The sequence below is a fragment of the Synchiropus splendidus genome, chromosome 7 (genome assembly GCF_027744825.2).
Source record: "Synchiropus splendidus isolate RoL2022-P1 chromosome 7, RoL_Sspl_1.0, whole genome shotgun sequence".
Lineage (NCBI taxonomy): Eukaryota > Metazoa > Chordata > Actinopteri > Syngnathiformes > Callionymidae > Synchiropus > Synchiropus splendidus.
Genome location: NC_071340.1, coordinates 15,918,327 through 15,940,935, shown reverse-complemented (window position 1 = coordinate 15,940,935; position 22,609 = coordinate 15,918,327). Strand labels below are relative to the sequence as shown.

Genomic DNA, 22,609 nt, shown 5'->3' with positions numbered 1-22,609 from the left:
GTTGTGTGATTTTTTTTTTTTTTTGGGTGGGGTGCCACAGTTTCAAAAAATCTTGGCGGAATCTGAAATGCAACCAGTGCCAATTCAGTATTGCTATAATTTCAAGGAGCACTTCGAGCCAACTTTGAATGCATTAGAAATACTTTGGAAACTACGAACCTGGACAGAGGTTCTCTTGACTCCCTCCACGTTCCTTTCTTTTGCTGTCGGCTATCACACATCACAGGGGTGTGTGGATCAGTCTGATAGGAAAAACCCCGCGCTTAAGGCTACATCCACACGAGGCTGCACATTTTTCAATCCGATCAAATTCTTGGCCATTTTCAAAAAAAGTCAACCATAAAAACAAGGCTGTCTTTGCTGTCCACACGGATCCGCTGAAAGAATCGAAACAATGTCGTGCATATGCCAGGACTGTAGAGGCCTCCAAATGCTCTAGGAACAAATAAGAGGACGACACGGCACATGCCCACATTAGCACATTAGCAGAACAAACTGTGTTTGGAGATGCTGGTTTTACGTGGGGCCTTTATTACAAGTAATACGTGTATTGGAACAAGTTCATGCGCAAAATTGTTCCAAAAACTATGGAGGTTCCTCGTGTGTGACAGTAGCTTACAAAAAGATGATTTCTGGTCCAAAAGACCAACTAGTAAACTATAGTGACAAAGATGATGGATTCAAGGTGTTCAGACATTTTCAAAAATACCTGTTTTGAACTCAAACCTCTGGTTGCGATATTGAGCAACAAAATATTTTGACTGTGAATTCATGCAAGCAGCACATAACCGCATGGCAATATTTGTTTATGACACCCCCTTTATCATACATAGATGAAAACTGAGGGGTTTCAAGTGTGCACATAGGAAGAAAGAAAAGAAAAAAATTACACCTATCTTCACAAGATATATCACATTATCAGTATGAAAAAATGTCTTTCGGAGAAAGTTGAGTCATAAAAGCATGAATATGTACTTAGTTGATCATCAACTGATGAAACTGGAGTTTGAACACCTAAGAATGGGGAGAAACGTAATGTATTCCTCCCAGTCGAGTATCTGAGTGACTAACTGGTGAGCTTTTGTCGTCCAAGTTCACCCGGTATTTACCTTCAGACTTTCTCTCAACTTCTCTCATTTTAATGCCGTTGAGTGACTAAATGATTCAAAAAAGTTCAATGCATCCTGCGTGTCAGTCAGTGTCCTCTTTCACAACACATAAACAGAGTGAATCATTCATGCAGCAGGAGCTCTTGAAGCGTGACGAAAATATATACTGATGTGTGTCGCAGAGCAGCGCCAGCCAGAAAAACACACATCTATAATAGTGTCTTTGCTCTCATTACACTAAGAGAAACTTACCTCGTCCGAGGAGCTCAATGAGAAGGGAAAAAGTCCGACTTGAATTGACGGGAGCATAGCCACTTCTGAAGCGCCTGACAATTATTGTTTGCAACAGCCCAGAGATATTCTGCCTATATTTATCCCCCAAGTGTTGAGAGGAGTGACAACGACGGACATGAATACCAAAGACAACAGGGATTCTCACTTACAGTCACCGCAACTCAGTCACCAGTATTTATGTTCAGGCTATTTATCGCTCCAATTAAAACAAATATCATGAATGGAGGCGAGACCCAATGAATTCCAGGCGGCAGGCAGGGAGATCAAAAGGAATGTTGTGATGTGACATGTCTTTTTATAGAGATTATACTGCCTGGCCATTATCATGACTTCGAAATAGAAGCCACCTGTTGGTAACATAGACACTGAAATACACAAAGTCAGCAGTTTAAATCAAGTTCATTACTCACGTGTTCACAAGATCAGCGCATCACCAAGTTGGTGAAGAATTGTTTCATTCATTTAGACCCATTGTTCATTTACATTTCCACTCGCTTTAATAAATAAAGGAGGACACTTTAACTTTAGACCTGTGATGTGCTGACTGAGTAAATTAATCATCTGCATGTTTTGCAAATGAAATAAGCCCAAAAAGAAAACAGAAACTTATCCACCATGTTAAAGAAACTCTTAGGGAAAGTGCTATTTATTTTGCCAGTGACAACATCTAATCTGACAAAAGCATCAAGTGGAGCCTCCGATTTCAGGAAAGAACCTTGAGAGAATCTGACCCATGCAGGACAGAATAAAAAACAAGAAACATTGAGCCCAAGTCTTTTCTAAGAATATTCAATCAATTGCTATTAAGTAAATATCATCCAAAGACGTGAAATAAATGATTTCACCTTAAAAAAATGTCTGTTTGGACTGTAGCGTCCCAGTAGGACATTGGCTGAGCTGACAAATAATACGACTCAAAAGCGCACAGCATTTGTTCCCCAAGCTTTATCAGCTATTTTATGACAACCTCAAAATGAACCTGGCACGAGAGCCTTGCTTGTTTAATGGGAATGTCAGTTCCTGTTGCTGCCTCGGGTTGACTTGAAAAGATCGGTCTTCCCTGCACCATGCATGAAAACACTTCAGCGCAGGTAGAACACAGGCAGAAGAATTAAACTACCGCTGATCCAAATACAAACCACAGATCCAAGAACAGTGGACGGCATATGGCAAAAACTAATTTCTGTCATCGAGTCTCACCCTGTGCTGGACTGTATAATCACATCTACACTCTGACACTGCACAGCCGAGAGGCTCCGGCTCCAATGAATCAACTGGACAGCAAATGAAACAGGTGCTGAGGGGAAGAGGTGCAGCTTCTCATGCATCAATAATTGAAAGACGAGATGTTGACGGGAGCATTTGGATGAACTTCTGGACGGTGGAACAACTGACAAGGAAGACAGAAGTGATTTTTATAATCTTCAATGTGTAACTACGATGAAGAAACCAATGATCTCAGACAGCTGTGGACAATCACTTCAATCATGACGCTTGTTAAAAAAACAAAAATCAGCACACAAGAGGACATACTTCTATCACAGCGCCAAGAAGACAAACAGTCTCATATTTCAAACAGGAAAATAATAAACTTTTGTGTCCAACTGTTGGTGGCTTTGGGTCGGACCCATGTCATGTTTATTTACTATGCGTTTCATCTACAGAATACTGCGATTCAATGAGAAACTTCAAGATTTAACATCAGCAAGATGTTCTGCTGGATGTTCAGCAGGATGATCACGTGACTATTATTTTAAATCACATTGTGACATGGTATGTGAAATTCCATCAGCGCTTCAGCGTGATGAGGAGCAGCTCAGCAACAGCAAGACAGCACTCTACCGAAACATCTCTTGAAACTTTGGCCTTTTAATGTGGCTCAGTGTGCTGGAATTTCCTCAACACAAATCAAGATACCAACGGAAATCATTTTCATAAAGGTCAGTGGAATAGATTACATTGTAATACATCATCCCGAAGGTTGCCCAATATTAATCCTATTGAGGGGAAATTCAATTGTCGACTGAGGACACAGCTCCAGGAGACAGACAGGATTAGGGGTCAAGCCAATATGAATTTGAATTAGCAGCACCCTTTGAAATTAAGGTCAACCATCCCACTAGCTGGGTGTAAAAAGATTTAAAGATTAACACAATTGCTCTACCCTTGGTTTTTTTTCTGAGAAGGTGTGAATGTTCCTCAAGTCTCAGGTGGATGATAGAAATTCTCCTCCGACTGCACCTGACGCTGCATTCATTCCATGCTTTCAGTGACATGAAATAAAACTGCAAAATTGGCAACTAAACCATCGTGTCCTCATTCATTTACCAAAGCCAAACGTAATTTATCAGTGCGGCCACTGATAAACTTTTTTTAGGATTCATTACACAAATGCAATTTAATCTGAGAGAGAGTCTGCAAATAAATTACCGACCATGCATCTGTCTGCCAATTCGCTTGCCAGAGCTCATGGAGACTCAAAACCAGTAGATGGCACTCGGTCTCCAACTAAAAAAAAACAAGTCAACAGTAGCATCTCCAATGATGAATTCGATGTGTACTATGATATTGTTATTATTGTTATATATATCTGGTTGTTTCATGCTGCCGGTGGTGTTGAGTAACTAATAAAGTGAGTAAATTTATTTATGTAGAAGTTTATTCAGCTACTGAGGGTCAGGGATCTGAATGTGTGTATCACAATACCAGATCACAAAAAGTCTAAAGGAGGAAGATGAATGAACAGTTTTGGCCTGTACAGATACAAAGGACAAAGGATTACATTGTGGCGAAACATTATAGGATGCAGTCGACTTTTCTCAGTTGAGGTCAGTGAGATATTAATATGTGATGCAGCACCCTGTGACTTGCCCTCACTGAATCACTGGGGCTTGTGTAAAACTGTTCTGATTCTGAATGTCCAGTGAGCGGAGCAATGTTTTTGTGGTCTAACCACTGACTGAATTTTCCACTACCACGGATATCAACACATGCAACTTTCAGATTTGTGCTCAGTAGACGCAAAAGCAAATATGACATAAGAAGTAACCATAATTTAATCTTGTATACCACACGGTGTTTTACTTTTGGCAGTGTAGCTCATGCCGTGGCAATTCTAGCCTCCCACATGCGTTTTGAAACTATGAGAAGGAACAGTCTAATGCAGTTACAGCTGTTGGGAGCATGGAGCCCGGCCAAGACTCATACAGTGATGTGGCTTTCTGGGATTAAATTGGAAGGAAAAGACGAATTTTCACCCAATATGCCGCGCATAGCTCAGTGATGAAGCAGTGGACTGAAACTAGTGAGCTGCTTTGACTCAGTGTGTACAATTCAATGTAAAAATAATGCGTATAATCAGTAAAACAAATTCCATTTGGCTGTTGGGTCTAAATGTGTTCCACATTGTTTGTAAGGAACTTTGCAATCGCATCAATAAACAATGTCGTCCCATCCCCATTTGATAAAGTTTTCGTAAGGATTCTTTTGCTGTTATCATCGGTACACAGTCAGTACAGACTCAAGCAAGAACAAAAGCTTCTTTTTTAAAGGCCAGTGAGGGAGCGAAGGACTCGACGGATACATCGGCTCATCTCAGACACGGACAAAAGGGTTTCAATAAAGCGAAGACGGATGGGACACACAGATTCAACACTGACATTAAAGAGCCCCACTAACAATCTGTCAGGACGGCTTCATCGCTGCTGCAGAAGAGCTCATTTGCAAATATTCAATGTCCTCTCACCACTGAGGAAGCTGAGTCTATATTGAGTTGCAAATGATCCGTGACTGATTAGCATGAGGAACAGGGAACTCAACCTGTTGTTGTTCACTGATCAACACAGTTGTCATCGCAGGTTGCTCTTCCCTCTCATCCGGTTCTTACTTTCAAGAGAAACGGTCCAACTGAGGATGTTTTTAGTTCCTTAAAAGCATTGCAAAGTCGTCACTCATTGTGCAGCCGATGACACATACACTACGACAAATATCAGTTGGCGGGCTGCCGTCAGATGTCACATGTGATTCCACCAGACTCATTCAGCCGCTGCCCACGCGAGGCCGCTGGACTGCTGACTCTATGATTAATCTATGTGGGAAGGCAGCGGTCGCGGAAGGTAGGTTAATTCCTGTGAGACACTCATTGATTTGAAAGATGGAACCCACAGTCCTTTCACCTTCGATGATGCACATATCACATATAGACAGTTCTACTGCTGCGACTGAACACAGTGTAACAGGATATAGACTAAGGGTTTGTTTACATTAAAACAATCTAATGAGTGTGCAACAGCTACACGAGCACTGTTGCTGTGCGCACGGGAAAGAATTGCAGAAGTGCACGGTGCTGGAGGGCTAAAAATGACAGAGTGCATAGATCCAATCCCGCTGTACACAGACTGTTCTTCTGATGGGCCGCAATAATTCTTGGATTTGTCCCCAGAAACGGTGAGTGTTACTCTCAGAGAAGGGAAGACAGTAGCAGATATACCACATAGATCAGGTAATGGACCCGATTTCTCCCTCTGTTCAACCAGGACCGAACATAAAGTACTGACCTGGAACATGTTTATGACTGAATCTCATCTCAAGCGTATCAGATAAAAGTTATGGCATTTAGTACGGTGAAATCATAATGTGCAAATTGGAAAATACTTCCATCCCAAACTTGGGGTCATACTGCCACTATCTGTTTAAAAGTTCTCAAGCTACGACCATTGAAATGATGCCATGCAGATGGAATATTTCATGGAAAAAAACTCCTTTCGACAAGACCATCGTCTCTCAACTTGTGCTTCCCTTCCTTTGATGAAACAGACATAAGTCCAAAGGATGTCATTCAAATGACACTCCTGCTGATTCCCCATTTCAAAAAAGGCCTTATACTCTTGATAAGAACTAAACCAGGATGATAAATGACCCCAGCTATGATGCAAAAGGCAACAGAATCACTTGCAGCAAAGTTTAGAAGGTAAATGTCACAGCAAAAATGGGGTAAACCGTAAAGTGAGGACAACCTATTTACAGCAGCAGAACATCAGCCACCTGAGAGTGATAAAACAGCCAAAATGAAGTCATGGACATGAACTATAAATAGCCACTTTAAAGGAATAGTTGCCGTCCACACCTGCCATTGGTGAGTTGAGGAGTCTCACCGTTTAAACCAGGCCACTACAAGCGATGGATTAGGAATCATCAGCGTAAGCAGCAGGATAATCTCTAAAATCACCGGATATACACTGAGAAGAGGGCAAGCACCACAACCATCAGCTATTAGATCTACATTTCAAAGCAAATTCAAAGACAGATATCCAATACATAAAAAAGTCCTGATCCATCCTGAAGTCCTGTTGAAAAGTGACATTCAAATCTCCAGACACTGTGAATCAGTTAGCTTAGTTAACCCGGGTCCTGAAGCCCTGACAGCTCAAAGGTCAGTCTCCATCAAACGCCCGCCTTTATCAGTGTCTGGGTCTCATCTGTCCCCTGTGCAGGGCTGAACCCACACATCAGCTCACATGCAGATGTATCATCAGCATATTGAGAAGTGTTAAGCTCATTACATCCAAATTTGAACGCAAACCAACCAATTTCTGAATTCAACTTATACACCAAGCAGTTTCAAGATGCAAATGTCTTGAGGAGAGATACACATCACACCGCTTTGGACGCGTTCAACATTCTCACGTGGGTGTTGAGGTTTCGTCCCTGTGACACGAAAAGCCACTTCACTAGTTGATGAGTTTTAAATATTTTAAATTACAGTGGTTGTGAGCACCGTGTATGGCCAAGTAAAGATGGGGACACGAGAAGCGTCTTTCTGGGTACCAGTTGTATGGAGGATTGAGTCACACATAATCCTTAATATTATCAGATGATTGAACGTACAGGGCTGAGAGACAGGAAGTCAGAGTTGGATGAGTCAGAGTTGAAGGTGCTACTCATTGGGAGCGATTTGAATGGGAAGGACATGTGGCGAAGTCCTGAGGCTGGTTCAGAATGTTGGACGCAGCAGGTAATGACATGACTTGAGATTATGTAGGTCACTGACCTACATTTACATGATCTGTTCCTGGCTTAGCATCAAGAACTGAGAATCAATTTAAAACAATGTTTTTCAGATTGACTACAATTGAAATCTCAAGCTAAAATCGTGAGAGAACTTGACTAAATGCAATGATAATTCACTAAAAATCTTGGTCGTGACTCACACAAATCCATAGATGCATCATAAGTCGTGCATACTGAGATATAAGCAGCCATCTGGTCCAGATCATTCACTGACATGGCTCTGGGACTGTCTGGCTGCGTAGTGACATGAAAGGTAACGTTGCGAAGGTTCATGAAAGTACACGGCTTTATTGTAATCCTGGCCAGCAAAGGATTAAAGGTTGAGATTTGTAGTAACGGCAGCACATTTGTGTCAGACACAGTTGCGTGTTGTGTTGAGGGTGTTTCAAATGGGTGTCCGGCAACATCAGTGTCTGCGCCCGAGGTGTCACTTCAAGGTCTGCAACTGAAATGACTAGTGGGTAACGTCGACTATTACAGGGTTTCTGACAGGCTTTTTGAAATTGATGAAAGTTTTGCCATTTACTGAATTGGTGACAATAAAAACACTAGATTATATTAATCATGAAGCAAATCTTGCGACCCAAAAATCCAAAACTACTGTATGGAAACACAACAAAGATTAAATCTAGTGGTGAGACTATAACAAGTTAATTACGATTAATTAATTACAACATTATCACGATTAATTAATTACAACCAAAAATGTATTTAATTTAATTTAACAGTTTGCTCTCCGGACAACACAGAGCCTTTGTAAGTGCAGGAGTTCCTGGTCCACTGATCACACTGATGCACAGCGAGGATGATAACAGCAACAACAAACATGGAGGAATCCCTGAACAAAAGCAAACAAAAGCATCTGTTTGCTTTTGTTCAGGGATGTTTTTCGCTACACAATGGCCAGTGTTTCCACTACTCTGAATGTATTTGAAATTCTTATACAAATATTTTCAAGACATTAAAAGAGCTTTAGTGTAAATAAGGTGATATAAAAACTTGAATATAGACACGATCGTGGTTTATTGTGCTATTGCCCAACTGATCAAATATATTTTATTATTTTGGTCCTTGATCCCTGTTTTGTCTCTCCCTCCTTCCTCCTTCACGGCACACGGCTGGAGCCAATCATCCTCTAAGGAACTATGTATAAAAACACCTGGGCTCCAGCAACATGTGTCAGATTGACTCCTTGGTTCCTGTGGTAAATTGGCTCTCCTCGTTCATTCTCTTGCTGCATGCTAGTTTGCACTTTTTTTTGTTTTTGTTTTTTACTACTCTCTCTGAAACCCTGGTGCCTGAGCTCGTATTTTGTTCCATCCTCTGTTTCAGCATGGTTCCTGGTTTGTTCTGTGATTGACTATCTCTGTTCATTGTGTTTTTGTCTCTCTGTTCACAGATTACGATTGTTTGACTCTCCCAGTTCGGTGACGCGTTCTGTTCTGGTTTGATTGTTGTCAATGATTAAATCATTGTATTTGACTCGCTCCTGCCTCCTGTATCTTTTATCACTGCATTTTTGTCCCTCCTTGCGTCTTCAACCACAACACACATATATATCTATATATGTGTGTGTGTCTGAGTGTATGTATATATATATATATATATATATATATATATATATATATATACACCATTACCATTCTAACTAGATTACATTTTAATCGAATCCCACCCATATTTGAAACATTTGCCAAACACACCTCTTATTAAAATTCAGTTTTTTGACAAATGTTTCTTATTTTATTTATAATTTTTTACAACACTTCTGTCTGTAACTGCCAACTAACTGTTCAAGTAGTCAGTGCCCAGTCAGCTATCACGACAGTCAGTTGTTGCAGTCCCAGACAGGACCTTTGTAAATCAGATTTTATACAGTAAATGATTGTGAGATCACAGGCTCTCGTGATGCGGTATTGATTTCAGCGATGTCACCGGCACTCGAGCTGCCCCTTCCGCTGAGTGAACAGAACTGCACTCAGATTTAGGGGATGAGAGATCTTTGGACGAAAGTCTAGTGGCCAGAGTGCACTCAACAATCTAAATCACTTTCAGACAACCATGCCGATGATGCTTGAAGCACTCCTGGAGCACTTCAGCTGCGAGGAGCTCAAACGCTTCACAAAAACAGTGTTTTTCAGAAATACTGTCGAGTGGTGTTGTGTTTCAGTCGCATAGTCAGGACATGAATACGCAGGTCTTTGGAGTGAATTAAACTGACTTCAAGATCTGTGTTTACTTAAAATGAGCCGTAAAAATAAATAACTTCTAGCTCAGCTAATAAAGTGACATCTTGTTGAGGTACTGAATTAAACTATGATTCACAGGCCAAAGGTGACCCAGGGAATGGGGGACGTCTGACCTCCCTTCCCAACCACACTGCTGCAGATCAAACCCCATCATCCATTCACAATATCTGTGCACTTTAGAGTACAACTGAAGCTCCAAAATGGAAAACACCAGACTGACTTGAGGGCGTCTATATTGTCATGAGGTCACTGCCCCCGCAGATTCTGAGCGACCCGACCATTTTTCCTGTAGATATGTGCCCACAGGAGCGTGTGTGAGAGGAGCTGCTGCAGCCACAGGCAAGGACGTTGTGTAATCTTGTGGATCAAGGACTGTGGTGATGGAGCCATGCAGGCTCCTGGAAAGCGAGGAGGACTGTGTGCGTCACGTGACCACGGCTAAACGCAGCAGTAGCAGCATCGTGAAACTTACTGGGTTTTAATGCACTCTCGCAGATTAATATCACGCTCGTCTTGTTTACTTACTGGGTGACTTGGACTCTCCACGTCCCCCTGCACCGGGTCCGGCTCCACCACCAGTGTCTCGAAGCAGGCTGAGCCCAGCGAGGAGCTCTTCTGCTGGTACGTGATGAGATGGGACATGGGGAGTTGGGGGCTGCCGCGGGCCGCCAGCTCAGGTTTGCTCCCGGTTGGTCCGGACGCTGCACCGAGGGGATGCAAGCTGGAGCCCGCCGCCGCCTCGCTCCCGTGGGACTTGCTTCCTCCGAAGGGCGCCGGAGTGGAACTGCACAGGTTCGGCTGGGACGAGGAAAAGACCCGATCCAGCTGTTTCTTTTTCCGCTTAAACATCCACAACCCGGACTCCTTCTTGCTCCCCTCCGCGCCGCCTCCTCCGCGACGGTCAGAACCCAGCTTCGGACTGAGCCACGGTTTGGTTCTCTCCTGGAAATTCTTCCACATTCTGCGCTGGTAGGACAGCGACTCGTGTCCCTTGGAAGGGCTCTCGTCCTTGGCTGATTTCTGCTCCATGGTTCCGGTGCAGCAGCCAGCCAGCCTCGGTGCGGTCCGCGCGAGGACGATGTGACACTTCCACTCGCGCACTGGGCTGATGTAGAGAGGAGGATGAAGATGATGACGGACTCTTTCAGCGAGTCAGGCGCAGCACTTTCGCCATAAACGGCAAGCAATTCTCTAATGCCTGGAGCTCAGCACCGAGCCAAAGTGTTTACTTATGCAAATGACTGAAGTCCGCGAGTGGGCGAGACGATTCGGTGTCCCACTTCCATCCCATCCGACAAGTCAAACTTCCTCATTATTGGCAGAGCGCCTCCCACTGGCCAGTCGTTTAAACAGCGTGATCAGTAAATTCCACATTACCACAATTAAATATTTATAAGTCGAGACCATACAGTCACTCGGAGCACCTGAGCTAGCAGCAACAGAACCGTGCTGCTGCTGAGGACATGATGCTTCACTGAAAAAGTAGTCTCAAAACGCACCCTCGCACCTGAAAACCTTATAAGCTCAAATTAAAAAATGTATATATCAATATAATAATCATGAAGCAACGTGCATTTAATGTGGTTTTCAGTTCTTACATTTTATGTATGCAATAGTTGGCGTTTTAAAGCAGTTTGGGGCAATTTCCTGTAAGCTTCATATTGCAAGATGGTGATTTCTGATATCCTTAAACGCAACACCAGTGGCACAGCGTTCAGGGAATGTCGTAAATTTGTCGAAAGGTTCGTTAAAAATAGTTTAACGCAGCACCGCTGAGTTGTGTTCCTGTGTTTCTTGACATCATGATAGAAAATAAACTACTCGAAGTCAAAACGTTTTTTTTATGTGCGATTGAAGAGCAGGTTTTGATGGTTGGAGATTGTCTCATAAGACATTTCCGTGTTTGAGGTGGAGATGGTGAACGTTACACGAGACAGAGCCTATGCTGAAAGGCTAGTTTCAAAGTGTCTCATTGCCACTGCAGCCTTTTCACTTTCAATAAATATGTGATTTGAATCTCTTTCATGCACATTAGCCAAGAGCGCTTGCATAGTGCTTTTGAAGCCCAGTGGTTGGAATTAACCTTTTTTCCTGGATTTGTAGCCTTCAAACAGGTCGAACGTTATCACCCACATGCAGCCGGTGAGATGCTTCACCCGCTTCATAAATGCAGCGCTGCTGCAGTAATGTGGATAATAAGTCATTAGACATCATCGAGCAGTGGCCTTGTGCCACCGCTGCCCTTCTGCAGAGGTGTGTTCACTTCACGTCAGAAGGTTATTGAGATGATAAATACTGCGCTTACAATGCAATCTAAGTAGTCGGCGGCCTCAAGGGAGTGTGATGACGTCAAATAAACACAAGCTCAGAAGAATGTTTAAAATAAAATGAAAGCAATGTTTTCATTTTGGGGTATTTTAAAGCGCTCAGTGCAATTCCAGATCGATGGTTCTGTTCTATTCTCGTGCACTCAGGGATTCACTGTCTGTTAGTGGTGACATTAATGTTTAATATTATCTCTACTCGTGACAACCATGGCATGAGATGAATCTTTGCAGAGTGTGAGTGGGTTTGCTGCAGCACAGAGGGAGCTAAAACATCATCCTGTACAATCGGCTGGTCATGTACAGTGGTGGCTGGCAACTTCTGAGGCGATCAGGTGGGAAACTAGGTTAGAGATATAAGTTGGTTAGTTTGACTTGGAGCCATCCAGCTGGGAGGAGATCATGTAACAGATCTGGGACTTGGTGTTGTGTGGTGACGTTTGAATTCTGGCCTCACAGTGTCTCCAGTTAGAAACAACAGTTAGAAGAAACAACACACAAGCAGACAGGGTACAGTAGTTACATTGGAAATGATAAGAATAGTTGTTAATCATTCAAATCTTTATTTGCTTTTGAATGGAACCATATTGTGAAACGTAAAAAAAAAACAATCAAAATTAAAGGTGAGGTTGTGTCAATTCACATCTAATCTAAAAGGCTCAGGGGCACAAAAATACAGATAAGAAGGGGAACATACAGCCAGTTGCTAAAATCCAGCATTTTAACAGGCAGTGCATGACTGGTGCAACAGTAGCTCTCAAACAAATTATGTATCGATTTTCACATTAAAACAAAGACGCCAATTCAATTCTAGGTCAGACAGTCAATTTTGATGTGCAGGAAACACGTCTCATGAGACACGTCAGCGTGTCAGGTAACCAGTCAACATACAGTATATCAAAGCTACAACTGCCCACCTCATTCCCATGCTGATGCACAGAAGGATGTCTTTGTAATTTGGGACTGGACCACTGGGCTAATGGCTTCCACCAAGTGAAGTGGTTAAGGAGCAACGATTTTTACTGAGAACAAAAGGTTCTGTTTTAATCCTCAAACTCGAGTCGACCACCGGAGGAGAACTTCATCCCAGTTATCAGCGACAGTGTCTGGCTGCTCCGAGTCAATATTCACGTACGGACGGTATCGACGTGTTTGACACTGTGCTGGTCCCTCGTGCGCAAAGGTTATCTACTTCCTGCCGTTCCTCATTGCTTTAAGCACCAACTCCACACCGATGTTTAGATGAACCCGAAAGTGATTTGGTGCATCAGCTGAGCTCTCCTTCTACAGCTGGTTCCTCATTTGATTTCAGGCCAAAAATTCCACACAGTCTGAGCTCAGCAGTGTGGCGGTTTCACCAGAGCATTTTGGGGTTTAAAACATTTGCTTAAATTTATTTAGACTTTCAAGAAAAGTGTCATGGACCCAAACACGACACAAGGTCTAACACCACTGGCTATTAGATGGAACTGTCTGGTTTATAATCCAGACCTGTTTGTGGAAAATGGAACTTCATCAGACTGCTGGTCTCTAAACTTTGTTTTCTTTAAAGGATCACACAAAATCCCTGACGAGAACATCAACTGCGGCCATCAATTCACTTGATTAAACGCCCAGGAGCTGATTCAAGTGCTGAGTTTTGTGGTTGTGCTGGTGCTAAATCACTGTGATGGAAGCACATTAGCTCTGGAGCAGTGGTCAAGCACCTACTATCAAGATAATTGAAATGGCAAGGGAAGTGGGTCAGCGTGACCACCACGCACTTTGCTCAGCCGGGAGCAGACGCTGTGGGTCAGAGAAGGTGGCCTGCAGCGGTACGTAACAGAGAGGATGCCTGGGTTTCCCTGCTGACAGCTGCGGCCGAGCTGCACTGTTGCGAAGAAGCTGTTGAAGGTCATGGCAGTGGCAATAAAGTAGCGTCAGACTGCAGACAGAAGAGTAGAGCAGCAGTGATGCGGTCAGGATACGGACCCAGAGAACAAGATCAAGTGACTGCTCATCGCTAGGGGCCAGATAAATATCTGGTTATTATCAATTTACAAACGAGTGAATAAATAGAAATTCATGATGACGAAAAATGTTGAAAAAGAAAATAGATCTCAACCCTCTTCCATAAGCTTCACTCAGTCCCCCTTTGATTTCTGGTCTGTGATGAAATACAAAAACACAACAGAATAAAAATTCAATTTAAAAATTGTGTGACAAAGTGGCCGAGAGTCACCCATTTGTCTCAGTTAAAGTTATTGTTGTGTGCTTGTTTAGTTGATTTAATTCCATCGTTTACCTGGATCATGCGTTCAAACTATCCCGGGTCATGTTTGAGTTGCATCTTCTGGTGTATCAAAAAATCAACACAAAGGAGTTTGGTTATGTTAAAGCACGTTTATTGGTTCAATTAAATGTCAGTTATTTAGGAATTATTTGTTAAGCATGTTGGTTGTGTTACTCACCACGAGGCCTTCAGGTAAAAGGAGGACGTGGCGGCTCACTTCCTGGTTTTATCACCTTGGTGATGTCATTAGTGACATCATAGAAAGATTCAACTGTGGGGGCGGCCAAGGTAGTGAAGTGTTTTGTTTTGTTTTATTATCTATGATGGAGTGATGGAGCGAGGTGGAGCGTGATGCGGCAGATTGTGGTCAAAGTTTGCTGAGCAGTGCACTTTGTTCATTACAGTAGAAAGGAGTTGTGGTTGTTAGTGGTATTGGGGATTTACCTGTTGAGAGGTACAGTCCATGTACAAACGCTTAAAGAGAGCAGCGTGCAGGCCAGAGGGGGGAGGCTGCAGCGTGCAGAGGTGTGCACAAGTGTGTAAGAGCAATTTCTGTTATTTCAGTCTTTTCAGTTACGCTGAGTTAACTGTTGAGTTTCTTGGCAATCCATGGTTTTCTTTTATTTTTGGGCTATTTTTTGCATCCTCGAGCAGCTTGTCAATAAATTTCTTTGGTGAAGCAAGCAAAGTGTCTCCAGCGTCTGCCTCCTACACCTACTCTGGCCTGGATTACCACATTTGGTGGCAGCGGTGGGATGCCAAGCCTGTAGGGGGCAGTGAAGACATGCCAACCAGAGGGAGAGGAAGAAGGTTACAAGCTACTCCACAAGACAACATGTCTGAAGACGTCCTTGACCAGCAGGGAGCAGCAAGCGGTGAACTCCAAGGCCAAGAAAGTGTTGCAGAGCTGTCCAGTCTTCTGCGATGCTTGTTGCGACAACAGTTGGATCGCGATGCCAAGGCGGAGGAGGACAGCAGACGGCAGGAGGACCGGTGGCAACGAATCCAGCATCAATTCTCCAAGCTTGAACAACAAGTTCAACAGGACCGCTTTGAGAGTCAACAACGGAGGACAGAGTCTCACAGCCATGCAGCGCACCACAGCAATGAGGTTGAACCACGGCAGTCATCTACTGGAGGCCAACCCAGCAGTCCGGCAAGGTTCTCAGGTTGGGAAAGGCCCAAGATGCAACCCTACAGTGAAGGTGAGGACATTGAACATTATTTGATCACCTTTGAGAGAATTGCTCATGCCTGCCAGTGGCCTCAGGAAGAGTGGGCTCTACATTTGGCCCCACTATTGACTGGTAAAGCTCGTTCAGCATATGTGGCTATGGATATTGATGACACGTTGGACTATGGAAAAGTAAAGTCTGCTGTGTTGCAGAAATTTGAAATCTGTGCAGAGACTTACAGAAGGAGATTCCGGTCCAGTGTGCCAGGTGAAGAAGAGACTCCAAAAGAGCTGCAGGCCCGCCTAAAAGACTTGTATGACAAGTGGATGGCACCCAAGACGAAAACAAAGGAAGAAATTGGGGACATCATCGTACTGGAGCAGTTCCTCAAAGTCCTGAATCCTGAGCTCCGCACTTGGATCAAGGAGAGGGACCCAAAGAGCTCAAAAGAAGCAGCGGAGCTGGCTGAAGCTTTTCTCGCTGCACGGCGCAGAGACTATCACCCAGTCAAGCCCCGCCCTCCCACCCCACCAAGTAAGACTATTGCAACTAATGACGGTAGAGGACGAAATAGCCGTCAGAATGCCCACCCTACACACACGGCAAAATTTGAGACCAGAAATAAAGCCTTTTTAGCATGTCACTCATGTGGTCAGAAAGGCCATTCTAAGAATGAATGTCCGAAGACTCCCACAAGCAAAAACTATATGTGTTTTTCTCCCCAGCCGGCAATTGATGGGGTAAAAGAGGAAAGTGTTTGTGATGACCACAGTGAAGAGCTAATTGTTGGTGTGATAATTGGTGACAAACCCTGTGTAGCCCTCCTGGACTCGGGTAGTGATCGTACTCTGGTCAGACAGGACAGTTTGCCAAAAGATGTGATATTCACTGGAGGAACAATTAATGTTTTTTGTATTCATGGTGACAAAGTTGAATATCCTATCGCTGAAGTAACAATTCAGGTCGAGGGCCAACGATATAAATTGTCTGTTGGTGTGCTAGAGCATCTCCCCTATCAAGTTGTATTGGGCTGCGATTTTCCACTTCTTCCTGAGCTAATAGCTAAAACGTCATGTGAGGCCAGAATTGACTGTACCAGTAACAACTTGCTTGTAGTTACAAGATCCAAAAGCAGACAGGATCAGAACCGCCTTACAGAAGAATGGGAGGAGTTGCCATTTGCAATGGAAGTCCCAGATGCCCCAAAACACAAAGAGCCAAAGGAAAGGAAAAGTAGAAGACAAAGACGACAGGAGAGAGTACGAGGAACAAAAATAAATGAGAAGATGGTTGAACCATTTGATAGTGACATTTTCACAATTCCATGTGACATAGCTAAGCTGCAAAGAGATGACCCCACACTTGCAACTGTGTTTTCAAAATGTGTGCCAGAGGCAACTCAGTTGACTGATAAAATGAAAGAGGTGTTTGTGATTAAGGAAGACAGGCTGTATCGCCGAAGTCAAATGGGAGATCAGTTGGTCATTCCCCAGAGTTTGAGAACAACTATCCTTAATATGAGCCACTCTGTCCCGTGGGCAGGACATTTAGGACAGTCAAAAACATTCTTGAGAATGCTACCTTATTTTTACTGGCCACAGCAGTATGTTGACACAGTAAAATACTGTCAGTCATGTCCACAGTGTCAGCTAACCGCACCAGGCAGGAAGGGAGATAGGGCTCCTCTCATTGCAATGCCCATCATAGAAACGCCCTTCTCTCGCATTGCTATGGATATTGTGGGTCCATTAGAAAGGAGTAGTGGAGGTCACAGATATATTCTTGTTGTCTGCGATTATGCCACAAGATACCCAGAGGCCTTTCCCCTGAAGAAGATCAAAACTCGACAGATTGTGAATTGCCTCATTCAGCTGTTCTCCAGAGTCGGCATCCCAAAGGAGATAATCACAGACCAAGGGACCAACTTCACATCAAATATGCTGAAAGAGGTTTACAATTTACTTGGAATAAAAGGCGTGCGGACCAGTCCATACCATCCACAAACAGATGGCCTAGTTGAACGATTTAACAAGACGCTGAAATCCATGCTGAAGAAGTTTGTTAACGAGTCTGGGTCAGACTGGGACCAGTGGCTCCCATTCCTGTTGTTTGCATACAGGGAAGTTCCTCAATCCTCAACTGGGTTTTCACCATTTCAGCTACTTTATGGCCATCCAGTGAGAGGCCCAATGGATGTCCTGAAAGAAGCATGGGAGTGTGCCAAGCCACAGCCATATTGTAGTGAGCTCTCATATGTGCTGAAAATGAGAGAGAAATTAGACTTGTTCCAGGAGCTGGCAAATAAGAATCTGATGCAAGCACAAGACAGGCAGAAGCGTGGACATGACAGGGCTTCAAGGAGGAGAGTTTTTCAAGAAGGACAAAAGGTACTTCTGCTGCTGCCAACATCAGAAAGTGCTCTACTGGCAAAATGGCAGGGGCCATACGTTGTGAATAAGAAGACTGGCCCAGTCACATATGAACTGTTATTACCAGATCGACGGAAGAAGCACCAAGTGTTCCACGTGAATCTTTTGAAAGAGTGGAGAGACCGACCAGAGCAGGCTGCAACCTTGTGGGCACGTACAGTTGTGGACGAGGAGGAGCTGCAGGAGCAGTATTTTCCATCGACGAAGGAGAACACCGTTTTCCCTGATTTAAGTCATCTCTCCGTAAATCAACGGCAAGAATTACAAGTTCACATGACAGAAGATCTCTTCAGCCTCAAACCTGGTTATACTCATCTCATGGAACATCAGATCCGGCTGCATTCACCTGAACAGAAACCCATAAGAGACACCACCTGTCGTATTCCGGCCACTCTGGTTGAAGAGTTGAAGAAGGAGGTGGAGCAGATGCTGGTGAATGGAATCATTGAGCCTTCTCGCAGTGAGTGGTGCAGTCCAGTTGTGCTGGTTCCAAAGAAAGATGACAAATTGAGATTTTGTGTCAACTTCTCAAAACTGAATGCTGCGTCAGCTTTTGATCCCTATCCAATGCCAAGGGTTGATGAACTGATTGAGCGCCTGGGAAATGCCAGCTTCCTGACGACTCTGGATCTCTGCAAGGGATACTGGCAAGTGCCTCTAGCCGAATCATCGAAGGACTTCACAACGTTCAGGGTTCCAAGTGGCTTGTTCAGATTCAGAGTGATGCCCTTTGGACTGCATGGTGCACCAGCAACATTTCAAAGGTTGGTGGATGAAGTATTGAGAGGCGCAGACAATTATGCAGCAGCATATATTGATGACATTGTAATATTCAGTGAAACGTGGGAGGAGCATGTTCAACATCTAGGTGATGTGTTTCAACGCATCAGGAATGCCGGTCTAGTCATCAACGCCCAGAAGTGTCACATCGCGAAGCCTGAGGTTCAGTACCTAGGCTATGTAATTGGAGATGGCGGAATTCGTCCTCAAGTTGGAAAAGTGAATGCGATTGCTGCTTCTCCACTGCCAAATACCAAAAGGAGGCTACGGTCATTCTTGGGGTTAGTAGGATGGTATCGTCGGCTCATCCCTAACTTCTCATCAAGAGCGGCCATATTGACAGACATGACACGTAAATCCAGCCCTGTTAAAGTTAAATGGACTCCAGAAAGTCAAAATGCTTTCAATGATTTGAGAAACTGTTTGTGTCAGGAACCTGTTTTGCAATGTCCAGATTTCAGTCAACCATTTACTGTGCAGACAGATGCCTCTGAAAAGGGTCTGGGAGCGGTGTTACTGCAAGGGGAGGAGGACAACCGTTTTCCGGTGCAGTATATTAGTCGAAAACTCTTTCCAAGAGAGTTGAAGTATTCTACGGTGGAAAAGGAAGCATTGGCCATTAAGTGGGCTTTGGACACACTGAGATATTATCTAATTGGTAAAGAGTTTGTTCTTCATTCTGACCATCGTGCACTGCAGTGGATTCACAAAATGAAAGACACAAATGCTAGAATTACTAGATGGTACATATCTCTCCAACCATACCGGTTTCAGGTCCAGTATCGACCAGGCCGTGATAACGTTGTTGCTGACTTCCTGTCCCGTGACTCTGAGGAGTAACGGTATTAAGGGGGGGGGGTGTGTGACAAAGTGGCCGAGAGTCACCCATTTGTCTCAGTTAAAGTTATTGTTGTGTGCTTGTTTAGTTGATTTAATTCCATCGTTTACCTGGATCATGCGTTCAAACTATCCCGGGTCATGTTTGAGTTGCATCTTCTGGTGTATCAAAAAATCAACACAAAGGAGTTTGGTTATGTTAAAGCACGTTTATTGGTTCAATTAAATGTCAGTTATTTAGGAATTATTTGTTAAGCATGTTGGTTGTGTTACTCACCACGAGGCCTTCAGGTAAAAGGAGGACGTGGCGGCTCACTTCCTGGTTTTATCACCTTGGTGATGTCATTAGTGACATCATAGAAAGATTCAACTGTGGGGGAGGCCAAGGTAGTGAAGTGTTTTGTTTTGTTTTATTATCTATGATGGAGTGATGGAGCGAGGTGGAGCGTGATGCGGCAGATTGTGGTCAAAGTTTGCTGAGCAGTGCACTTTGTTCATTACAGTAGAAAGGAGTTGTGGTTGTTAGTGGTATTGGGGATTTACCTGTTGAGAGGTACAGTCCATGTACAAACGCTTAAAGAGAGCAGCGTGCAGGCCAGAGGGGGGAGGCTGCAGCGTGCAGAGGTGTGCACAAGTGTGTAAGAGCAATTTCTGTTATTTCAGTCTTTTCAGTTACGCTGAGTTAACTGTTGAGTTTCTTGGCAATCCATGGTTTTCTTTTATTTTTGGGCTATTTTTTGCATCCTCGAGCAGCTTGTCAATAAATTTCTTTGGTGAAGCAAGCAAAGTGTCTCCAGCGTCTGCCTCCTACACCTACTCTGGCCTGGATTACCACAAATTGATTATATAAAAATCACACAGAGAATGCAGGGAACCCATAATTATGCGCGTCTACAAATTGCTACATGTACAATTTACTCGACTAAATGCTGAAAAAAGGTCTTCTTTTGTTTTGCTGATCGGTTGATGTACCCGCACCAACAGAAGTAGCATAGACTTAACCCTCCACGAACGTATTAAGTGTAGGTTTTTCAAGGTTTGCTTCAGTTGCGCTGTGCTTATTATAAAATCAGGTGGGCAACGGAAAAAAAAAGATAATGGCCCGTACGGGGATCGAACCCGCGACCTTGGCGTTATTAGCACCACGCTCTAACCAACTGAGCTAACCGGCCATGTGCTGTAGGCGGTATGACGTCACTAATTTCATTCAGCGCTGTTCCATTATCCGCGGTAGATTGACTTGTTCGATATAATCATGATTAACGCGGTTGTTCAGAATCTGAATGAGTCAGTTTGTGGCAGCCTATTAACAATCCTAATACAGTTACATGCTCTAACAGAACAGCCAAGGAAAACAGACACGAATGAGCCGGACTAGAAAACGAGAATGCAATTTCTGACCTTTCTGTCCTGAGGCAGACGCAGATTTGGTTGGATGACATTGCTGAAATCCTCTTTTTAACGGAGATTTCTTTTCACTTCTGTGCCCAAGTTTGTATCCCTATCAGAATTTAAATCACAAACTGTGATCATCAATATTTAGATGCATTTCATAGGCGATATTTTTCAAAAGTTGCTGTCAAATTTCATTTTTACGTGTTAAAAGCCAGGACACAAATTCTGTCAAGCTGTCACTGTCAGAATATGTTCCCAGTTATTTGGTCAAATCCATTGTTTTATCCTGCTCAGACATGATCTTAAGACCAATCTGGAGGATTGGGCTTAATACCTGGCACTTGTCATCTGAGTGTGGGAAGCAAATCCTGTCATTTTGCTATTGTTCAGGCAGAGAAACCATGTTGGAGCTGCAGCTGTTTAAACAGGAATATTATGAGAGAGGCTGACAAGCGCTTGTCACCAGAGGGGAAACAAGCACCACAAGAGCTGACTAAAACCATGAAGCAACTCACAAAACCGACATCAGAAGTTGACTACAAGACGACCACATGTAAAGTTATAGTCCAGCACAACTTCATTATGGATTTTTTTTTAACTTTGATCTAACACAGTGTTAAAAAAAATAGAATAGAGGTCAAACAGTTGATGGTAGGTCGGGTAACAAGTGAATTTTTGATCAAATCCAATGAGTCTGTAGAGAGAGTCGAGACTGGAGTGACACAAAGAGCTGCTCATCGTTTTAGCTCAGTCTTTCAACCTCCGTCTGATGCTTATATCCAGAGCAAGAACAGATTCCCAGGAGTGCTGGTAATCAATCCCCATGCTTCTCCATTTCCAGTCAATTCTTTCAGCTCCAAGAGACTCAAGCTAAAGTCCCTCAACCCACGAGGAGCGACGCTATCTCATCAATGGCTGTTTTTGAAGCTGTGGAGGTAAGTGGTGTTCGACCAGAGCGAAGCTATGCTTAAATAAGCATCATCATAAATATTCCACGAAGACAGTAAAAGGGTGACAGCGAGAAATTTAATCAGATATTGTTGAGGAGGATGGTTTAGTGCTGAAACAAGAAGTGTAAACAGAAATGGAAAACACTGGTGGCCAATATATCCTTAAGCAGAGTTAAAAACCTGGAACCTATCCAACTGCCATTGACACCTATTTAGAGTCACCAGTTCACCTCTGTTTGCATGGGTACCTGGAGAAAACCAATGCATGCATGGGGAGGGCCTACCTGACTGAAACTATGCAAGTGCGCTACAGCGCACGTGCATTCGCGCCATGAGTTGCCTCATTTTTGAGTGGAATTTCTAACCTTAAATAATGGGGGATACATTATTGTACACACTGGAAGTATGTGATATTGTTCCATTAATCCACTTGAAAGCAAATGGGTATATTCACCATGTGAGAATCACTAAACCCGATTTTACATCAAAAAGGAAGTGGCCCGTACGGGGATCGAACCCGCGACCTTGGCGTTATTAGCACCACGCTCTAACCAACTGAGCTAACCGGCCAGCTATCAGTGACGTCACATCAGTGGAAACCGAAAGTTCGTCAAGAGCGGCACAGGACGCGTCCAGACTCGGTCAGGTCTTTTCCGATTACCTATTTATTAGTATTAGTATTAGTATTATTCCTCAAGATGCCCATGAGTTTCATAGGAATACATT

The 22,609-nt window shown here is 43.6% G+C and overlaps 1 protein-coding gene and 2 non-coding genes across 11 annotated transcripts in view; all 3 read right to left on the bottom strand.

Annotated features, from left to right (window-relative positions):
- Positions 1-11,122, bottom strand: part of mctp1a (multiple C2 domains, transmembrane 1a) — a 118,596-nt gene extending 107,474 nt beyond the window's left edge. For 2 of the 9 annotated variants that reach the window (XR_008415568.1, XM_053870991.1), the window contains exon 1: positions 10,247-11,106. Coding sequence is in view for 8 of the 9 variants with exons in the window: in XM_053870991.1 (XP_053726966.1) it covers positions 10,247-10,750 (504 nt within the window). In the remaining variant the exon portion in view is untranslated. Of the gene's footprint in view, positions 1-10,246 lie in introns of all 9 variants that reach the window. The other 7 variants (XM_053870996.1, XM_053870993.1, XM_053870998.1 and 4 more) reach the window with 7 other exon arrangements.
- Positions 11,123-20,636: 9,514 nt separating this feature from the next.
- On the bottom strand, positions 20,637-20,710 carry trnai-aau (transfer RNA isoleucine (anticodon AAU)). Its single transcript has one exon. It is a non-coding gene; the product is annotated as a tRNA-Ile (tRNA).
- A 1,669-nt stretch (positions 20,711-22,379) lies between these two features.
- trnai-aau (transfer RNA isoleucine (anticodon AAU)) lies at positions 22,380-22,453 on the bottom strand. Its single transcript has one exon. It is a non-coding gene; the product is annotated as a tRNA-Ile (tRNA).
- Between the last annotated feature and the right edge of the window lie 156 nt (positions 22,454-22,609).